The sequence below is a fragment of the Xiphophorus maculatus genome, chromosome 3, assembly GCF_002775205.1.
Source record: "Xiphophorus maculatus strain JP 163 A chromosome 3, X_maculatus-5.0-male, whole genome shotgun sequence".
Lineage (NCBI taxonomy): Eukaryota > Metazoa > Chordata > Actinopteri > Cyprinodontiformes > Poeciliidae > Xiphophorus > Xiphophorus maculatus.
The window spans coordinates 11,807,476-11,816,772 of NC_036445.1; the positions used below are offsets into that span (position 1 = coordinate 11,807,476).

The 9,297-nt window shown below is 36.8% G+C and overlaps 1 protein-coding gene across 1 annotated transcript in view; it reads left to right on the forward strand.

Moving 5' to 3' along the window:
• The window catches only part of LOC102229151 (synaptic vesicle glycoprotein 2A), a 30,555-nt gene extending 24,298 nt beyond the window's left edge, over nt 1-6,257 (forward strand). Inside the window, exons 9-13 of the mRNA XM_005801815.2 lie at nt 1,064-1,228; nt 1,441-1,574; nt 2,194-2,400; nt 4,874-5,033; nt 5,734-6,257. Coding sequence (XP_005801872.1) covers nt 1,064-1,228; nt 1,441-1,574; nt 2,194-2,400; nt 4,874-5,033; nt 5,734-5,917 — 850 coding nt within the window. The 3' untranslated portion in view covers nt 5,918-6,257. The remainder of the gene's footprint in view (nt 1-1,063; nt 1,229-1,440; nt 1,575-2,193; nt 2,401-4,873; nt 5,034-5,733) is intronic.
• The last annotated feature ends 3,040 nt before the right edge of the window (nt 6,258-9,297 follow it).

The window sequence follows — 9,297 nt, forward strand, 5'->3', positions numbered from 1 at the left end:
ATTTAGTTTATTTATACAGTGCCAATTAAAAACGAATGTCATTTCAAGTCACTAAAGAAATAAGATCTCTCCATTTAATTCTCACCAGAACTCTGTCAGCAAGATCTTCAATAGGTTGAAGGGTTTTTTCTATCATCTGGGCTTTCTTATAGTAAAAACTGCAATAATCTAGCCTTAAAGAATCAAATGTAACTAGTTATAAATCTAGTTCATTGGCATCATACTATTTTATAGTACAGTATATTTCTAATTTCAGAATAATCTACTGTAGAGAGGAAAGAAGCAGTTCTAAGAAACCCAGTTAACATGGGATTTAAAGGACATATGTCCTCATATTCCTTATGTTATTTTTAGAAGCTATTAAGAGTAAATGACTGACTAAGCAGTTTGTTTTTAGATGCTCAAATCTAAATTTAGTCTTATTTGTAGGTTAAAAGTAGAAAAGCATCATTCAGGTGTCGTCAAGAAATCCCTGTTGTATAATGAACTGACTGGATATCTCAGGCTGCATGGATAAATATCGCTGAGTTTCATCTGTGAATTGGAAGTAGAATAATATATTTTATAACTAGAACTGTTCCATGCACTGAGCCTTGTTGTACTCCATACCACCTGCAGTGCTTGTGCAGGACTAACCACTAAAATTAGCAAATTATAATCTATCAGAGAGAAAACAAAACTGTTGTTTATGGGCGATGGAGTTGAATAAATGTGATTTTCTCTTTAGATGTGGTGGTGGTGTTTGTTCTTCATGGTTTACTCAAAGCATGTTTTATTCTAAGATTAGTCACAAAAACATGAACACCATGTCAGAGAGTTAAAGGATTAAGAATTTACAGTTATTCACTTTCTGTAAAATAAGTGGGAGAGAATAAGATAAAACAGCAACATTTCTACTAACTTGCTTTAACTCATTTTAAAGGTGCACAATATTTCTGTACCAATTACATATTGTCAAAACTCAGTGACCTGTGAAGCCATTTAAAAGATGCTTTTGAAAAGTAAAAGTTTTTGTGTGAATTTTCCACAGTTTTTGGGACTGATTTGCTTTTTCTTCCTGCAGCTACTACGGTCTGACTGTGTGGTTCCCTGACATGATCAAGTACCTGCAAAAGCAGGAGTATGCCTCGCGCACCAAGGTGTTTGTCAAGGAGAAAGTGGAGCATGTCACCTTTAACTTCACTCTGGAGAACCAGGTCCACCGTCAGGGGCAGTACTTCAACGACAAGTGAGTCTGCTGCAGATCCTCATTACAGGCTGCCAGGAGAAACTGCAAGAGAGAAAAATGTTTTCTGCCACAATCTCATGAGTGCATTCATTGTTATCATAGATTATGAGTTTGAAGCAGATTTTATTTTTTTTATTTAGAAACACTGCTTGTTTTTTAGAACCACTTTTTGACTTGCAGGTTATTTTATTTGCTCGTGTATTTGTTTGCAGGTTCATGAATGTGAAAATGAGATCTATGGTGTTCGAAGATTCGCTGTTTGAAGAGTGTTACTTTGAGGATATCACCTCCAGCAACACTTTTTTCAAGAACTGCACATTTATTGCCACCCTCTTTTACAACACTGGTGAGGAATTCACACACAGTCTACTGGTGCTGGATACTGTAGTCCAAAATCTAACAGCATTATATACAGCTCTGGAAAAAACGAAGATACCTCTACACTGATCCCTATTGAAAACCTCCTGGTTATTCCACCAGATATTGATTTCTGAATTCTTCCTGAGTTAAAACATTAGTATTGTTGCTTCTAAATGAATATAAATTTGTTTTCTTTGGATTATTGGAGGTCTGAAAGCAACATTTTCATTATTTTGACCATTTCTCACTGTCTGCAAATAAATACTAAATTTTTGCTTGGAATTTCAAAGACATGTTGTCAGTAGTTCATAGAATAAAAAACAGTGTTCATTTTACTCAAACATAAACCTATAAAAAGTAAAATCACAGAAACTAATTATTTTAAGTGGTATATTTATTCCAGTGCTGTATTTAGCATGCCATCATTATGTTTTACAGGCTGTTTTTAGGTTGTGATCAGTAATGCTGATGGGATCTGTTGCATGTTTTTGTTGGTTAGATTTAAATAGTTGAAGCTGCTTTTTTTATTATATTTTCTGAAATATGTTTTTTTTTTATCACAATGACTGTGCTGCTTTTTACTGACACCTGTTCTACCTTCGCAGATCTTTTTAAATACCGTCTGATCAACTGTAAGCTCATAAACAGCACTTTCCTGCACAACAAAGAAGGCTGCCTGCTCAGTGATGTCAGTGATGAAAATAACGCCTACATGGTCTACTTCGTCAGCTTCCTGGGTACCTTGGCAGTGTTGCCTGGTAACATTGTGTCTGCGCTCCTCATGGACAAGATTGGGCGTTTGAGGATGCTTGGTAAGACAGAGAACGGGACACCAATATGTAGCATTTGCTCAGATGAAAGTATTGAAGAAGGAGAGAGAGCTAGTGTAAATAAATCTTTGACTTTTGACATTTTAAATCATAAATGTCATAGTCCCAAACTAGTGTTTGAACATTTTGCATTTGTCTTGCGTTTTGCTAAATTCATGCAACACAAAATGTTGTAAAATAACTTAAAAACAGCATAAATATGTCAAATTGTGCACTAAAATTCAGATCTCAGATGGTGAGGCTGATTGTTTAAAATGTTCTGGGAGAACTACGACCCATAAAAACTACGACCCATAAATTAGCACCACGTTTGGTGGTGCTAATTTATGGGTGTCAATCAATCTCTGAATGCTCATAGCTGTGTGTTGGTCCTTTTCTCAGGCTCCTAAAAGAAGAAGTTTTATTTATGTAGCACTTTTTCAGCAACAAGGCAGCTCAAAGAGTAGATGTGCAATTTATATGATATTTTATGCATTTCAAGGAAAAACGGCCATTGAATTAAACAGCAAGCAGTGATGAATGCTGTAGATCATCTAGAAATAACTCAATTTACAAGCTATAATTATAAAATCTATTTCAGTTGACCTACTCAGCAGAAATCTGATGGTACATCAGGAAGCTCCACCAGCTTGTTTGGCAGTGAAGGATTGTGAGGATGTCATCTTGCTAAAGAGATTGTTTTAGTTGGGGGCTCCCACCAAAGCTTTCAACTGCTGCAAATTCAATGTTGTATGTAAAACATTCAAAAAAGATGTTTGGATTATTTTGAACAAATTTATATTTCATAACATGAAACGTTTAAGGAAGGTTTGTGGACTCTAAGGTTGCATCCTTGATATGTTTAGTGAGGGGTCTGCAAAGTGTTTGCTCATCATTTAGTGCCTTTTCCTCTTTACCTCACAGAGAATTAATATTTATTTGAAGGAATCATCCACACCTTTCCTAGAACCAAAACTCTTTTTAGGTCTCTGGCACTGCTGCACATAAACTCTAGACATATCTGACAAAACTCCAAATAAAAAAAATACAACCCATATTTTCTTATATTGCTGTAGAGCATTCTAATAGCTGTAGATGCAGCTTAATGCTAAAAAAGTGATGGACATCACTGTAATCCAGAAGTTCAGTCCTCTAAATCTAACTTCCTAAAACTTTTAGCTGCAGCCTTTCTCCTGCCTCCTGATTCAAATGAGCTGCTCATTAACAGATTTCTGCTGTAATTCATGCTGCAGCTCCTGCTGTCATCACCAATTTAGACAGTGGGCAAAATCTACAATGCCTTCAACATTCAAACCTTCAAAAACTCACCAACAGCATTCCTAATAAATAATGCTGTTCCTAATGGCTTGTTAGTGACAACAACAAGCTCAAGGCTAATTGATTTTATAAAGAGGGGTGAAAGATACAGAAGTTGACATATGGACGTCTAAAAATTTATTTTTAAGATATACTAACTCCTGATATTTTCCCATGTGTCTTATGGTTTTTTTGTTAATTCAGAACTGTATTTATAATTATTGATTGTTTATTAGGCATTATTTTCTGCTTTTTAACTTCACAATAAATATAATCACAATCACATTTAATTAAATATGACATCAAACTGAAAAGTATTTTGTTTTTTCTTAGGAGTGTTATGGGAGTGATATCGTGTCTCATGCAGGAGGAGCTATAGCGCCCCCTAGTGCCACGGCCACTGACTACATTTGGTCAATCTTCCCCAGACGCATGCAGTATTAACAGGTCACAACCTGTTGAAGTTTAACCAGATATAAACAGCATTTTCTACTCAAAAATAAATAAAGATTAGATTTATGTATATACTTTACATTTTCTTTTGTTTGAACAAAACATCTGTTAGTTCCCTAAAATCTGATTGTTAGCAAAAATAGCTTAAGTCCTACAGAAAATCACCTTTGCAATTTCATACTGTCCTGCTTCCAGTCTGTACCTATTAGGTAAATTTACCTGTTGTTTATTTTGAGTTTGTTGACTCGTATATAATGTCAAATTATGACCCCCTAATCAAACTATAATAATAATAATAAACATCCTGCTTGTAAATATTGTTTTTTGGAATTACATATTCACTTTTTCTTACTTAAAACCTTGGGTAAAAAAAAAATTACATCCAATCATTCAGGCGTCAAAGCAGGTACAAAATGTCCTCTGCATCCACACTGTTGCATGATGGGTACAAAATGTTCTGTTGGCTCCATTACTAGACAGAAAACATATTGGGACTAGAATCAGTTCAGCTTAAATCAGTGGAAAACATCAGTTATTTTGACCTCTTTAAAAAATGTGTTATCCTACAGTAAAGATTCGAGACCATTAATGAAAATAGTTCTTGTTAATTCAAGTAACTCTGGTTTAACTCTAAGGTTAAAAATATACAGTGGCCTGTCAGCAGTAATCACGCCTGTTTGTCTCTGTTTGTCTCCTTTTTTCACAGCCGGCTCCAGCGTCATCTCTTGCGTCAGCTGTTTCTTCCTGTCTTTCGGCAACAGCGAGTCAGCCATGATCGCTCTGCTGTGCCTGTTTGGTGGGATCAGCATCGCCTCCTGGAACTCCCTGGATGTGCTGACCGTCGAGCTCTATCCGTCTCACAAGAGGTGGGTGATTTAGGCGTCCTCTGACGCCCTGAACACAGCAGCACTGCAGAATGAGGTCAGAGGAGCTGCCCTTCAGTGATTGGTTGGCTTTCAGGGACCGATGACATTGTGGGGTGAAATTATTGCTGCTGTTTGGACTGCAAAGCTCATTTTGGCATTGAATGGTTTTCATAAAGTAGATTTAATTATTACATATATGCATCTAAAACTGATTTAAAAATAGAATATAAGATGAAGAAGAGCAAAATTAAATTTTTGTTTCCAAGATTATCAGAGATCAACTTTTAGATTTAGTTGAAGGGGAAATACCACCATCATCAGGTTATAATAAGAAATGGCATAAAGAATCCTGAGATATACTTCAGTTTATTTGATTTATTTGGAAATAAATTAAGGAACAGGATCTCATTTAAACGAGAAAACATTCTCATTTTAATGAGATTTGTATCTCATTAAGACCAAGACATTTTCTCTTTTAACTAAGAAAGATCATAACAGTAAAGTTAGGATTTTAGATGTTGTTTAGAAGAAATAGGGTCAGAAGGAATCAGGAGTTATTTCTTTTTAACAAGTCATATTCTGTCAGATACTTCTGAATTTATTTCCAAGATTTTTTCAGTTAAATGCTTCAGTTACTCCTTAAACACTAATTAAACTTCCAACACAAATCCAACGCAACTTTTGTTCTCTCCTTCCTCAGAACCACTGCTTTTGGCTTCCTCAACGCTCTGTGTAAATTAGCGGCCGTGCTCGGCATCAGCATCTTCACGTCATTCGTTGGCATAACCAAGGCCGTGCCCATCCTGTTTGCCTCCGGAGCGCTGGCAGCAGGCAGTTTTCTCGCCCTCAAACTACCAGAGACGCGGGGTCAAGTGCTCCAATAGTGTGGCACCGGCAGCTCTGCAGAGGGCAGCAGAGCTTTAGCCACCCTGCAGAGGAAACGGCTCAAAAGTTCATCAATTCGTGCCCTCTGAACCCACCCCACACTCACCTACATCCACAGTAAAACGGTAAACTACAACATGAATTTGTTAAGGTGCAACATTCAGCCATGAGAGTAAAGGTTAGTCCTGTTGCTGCATCCTGATAATTCCAGAAAAAGATGATGTTTGTTGATGTTTACTAAAGTCTGGAGATGAAAAAAAAAAAAACAACAGTAAACCAATGTAGATGTAACTCCATTAAGTTTTGTCCCCCTCAGTGTAAAACCATCCAGGGTTGGAGGTCAGTGACTCTGATAGTTAGCAAAGCAAACAGACTCATAGAAATGACCACTAGCCATCATTGCAGAATTGTCCGTATTCACCTTCATTCTTTTGAGCAACATCAACTCACCCTTGAAGTTGTGAGTTTCTCATCTTTGTTGGACATCTGCTCAAAAATGCAACAATTCCTGCCTTGATTGGAAGCATTTTTGACTCTGCGGGGGAACGTCTTGGTGTTCCTTACTCTGTTTCTCCTGAGGTCTTGTGTTGGTGTCTAGACTAACTGCCATTTTGTAGATAATAGAACATTCCAGGTTTGCTTTTGTTATCGTTACGAATCGGAGATTAATCTCCCTCCCTTTATGGCATCACTTTGGATCGCACCAGAACAGGGATGAGTTCGAGACAAGTTTTCTGTGTCTGTCCATCTAAAGCACAACCATTTGTCATGAGAACATTTTCCCAAGGAAAATGTTCAGAATCTCCCAGTTAGCCGTTATTCCAGTCAAACTGTACATCCCGTTGTGAGAACTGCCTTTTCCCTTCTCCTTTATGAATATACAGGATGTGTGTCTTTAAGATGTTTCAGAGGGTGTTATGCATGTCACAAAGTATGAACTGTATGTAAACTTGAAAATCCAGACTATAACATGTAAACAGAGTTTTACTACATTTGCTCATATATTGTTCTCTATCAAATTTCTGTAGTATTTTGGCAGGACACTAGTTCTATATTTCTTGATACCTTTAACAGACTTTCCCAGGTGTTTTGGAGCACACTGCACGAAATGTTGCAAAACTTGAAATGTCTGAAAGAAGATCATGATCGATGTAGAGAAGTTAATCTAGTCACGTTTAAGTTTTCACTGAAGACTCAAAATTTAAGCTATTGTGGGTCATCTTTGCAACTGAAACCTGACAAATGGTTGTTTATTTATTAAGTCTGTAATCATTCCACAAATGCACCTTTTTTTCTTTTTTTTTTACAATGACAGGGGTGGGGCGGTTTGGAAAATCGGTGATTTAGTCAGGTTAGCGCACCATGAATACCAGCCTACAGAAAAATCATCTGTTAAACCTTTTGTAGATGTTCAGCACACCAAACTTAAATTTATTAAAACTTACTTTCTATATTTGGTGAATTCACCAACTCCCTCACAATTCCTTATATTAACTTATTCCTTTCTACTTGATTCCTTTTTTGTGTTAGTAAATATTCAGTGGTTGCATAGATGAGCTAACATATGGGCTGTGCAGCTGCTAGCATTAGATAATGCTAAGTATTTCACTCTGGTCTCAGTTTTATCCACTTCAAACACTTGCTCAATAGTTATGAAAAACTAAAAAACATCGTAGCTGGTGTTCACTTCAGTTTGAACAATACACTATGCATACTGTGCATCAATTTATTATGAGTAGCTACCATTAGCACATGAAATAGGAGACCCAATCATCTAAATCCTCTCATTTAACCAAACAATACTTCTGCTGGTACCGTCCAACTCTGAGTATTGCTGCTGGTTTCTGCAACTTCAAGATGTTGATGCTCCAGGACTTTTAGTTGTTAATGACTCACAAGTCCTGAACTGAAACATGTTTGAAGTTTACCTTCATCCTGATTAACTGATATTGGATAACAAGCTTTATTTGCCTTTTATGAATTAGATATATTAAATTCAGGCGCGTGCAACACCATCAGGGCTACACCTTTAACCTGATTTTTGTTAGAACACAGAACTGATTGGGACATTAATTTAACATGCAGGATAATTCTGTGTTTTCCTGGACTTTAGCATATGATAGGAGCAAGACATAAAAGCACACTTATCAGAAAGGGATCACTAACAATTATCATATGTTCCATACAGATCACATGCATTCCCACTTGGTATATTATATTCACAGCTGCTTTCCAACATTTGGAAAAGCAATCATGTCAGACTAGTTTTTCTTGTCCAAACTGCCATTTTGTAGGATAGCAGCCATATGTAGTTTCAATTGAATATATAGCCAAACCACTGCACTAAGAGTGCATTGTGCACAATTCTGAGAGCCTTGTGTTGTTTGACACTCATCCTGATGCGCATTAGGCTGGACAAGCTTTGAAGAACCAGGGGAACATTTATTGAAAGCACAACCACAATCTACCAAATGATGATGTTGTGAAGATGCTGTAGGTTTACACAGTTCGGCAAAAAGAAAATGACCCCTCGTTTATTGCATTTACTTTACACTGATCTAGATTTGTCACCTGATCCATCATCTATTCGTGTGCCATGAGTACCACCTTTCATGAATTATTGCCAAATATTTTCTGTGGCCTGAGTTTACACATTATGACAAGAGATCTGCTATAGATATAAATATATGTAAATAAAATAAACTATAATAGAACTAATAGGATTTTTAAATGATTTCCCCCCATGGTCTTTACAATACTAAAGTAGTTTTTTTTCTGTTGGGCATGTAGAGCAGAAACACTTTTATTTTCTCTCTGAAAATGATTCAAAACGCTGAGTTTGACAGTTCAGGTACCCTAGTAAAAAAAATCTCTGACTTGCAAAAAACTACAGAAGCCAAAATAATTAGCAGGCTACATTGCAAAATGTCCATCACACCCTCTCAGAAGCACACTGATAGAGCCTGAGAAAACAGGAACTACACATGTAAGAAATAAATTCTCTGCAGACCGGCCCGCGTCACACATCATGCGGTAAAAGACAAAGTCAAGATTACTCTGTTTTAGCAGAGAGTGCTGTTAAAATGCTAACACGCTTCTCTCATACATATCTAAGCCTATGTTACAGGGTGTTTTTGTATAATTAACTTGTTGCCTAGGCAACAGTCAATTGTGAGTGCAAAAAGTTAACAAAGCAATAAGTGTTTGAGTGTTTGTCTCTTACAAAGTTGTTGGCAGTTGAAGCACATTACTACATGCCGGCCTTTTTCCACTGAAGGGGTTGTTTAGCGTATTTGAATTGTGGCTGTGTGGAGTAGTGTTGAGCTGTTAGCGTCTTACCTGCAGTAGACAGCTGATCTGAGCAGGGAAGATTAAAAGA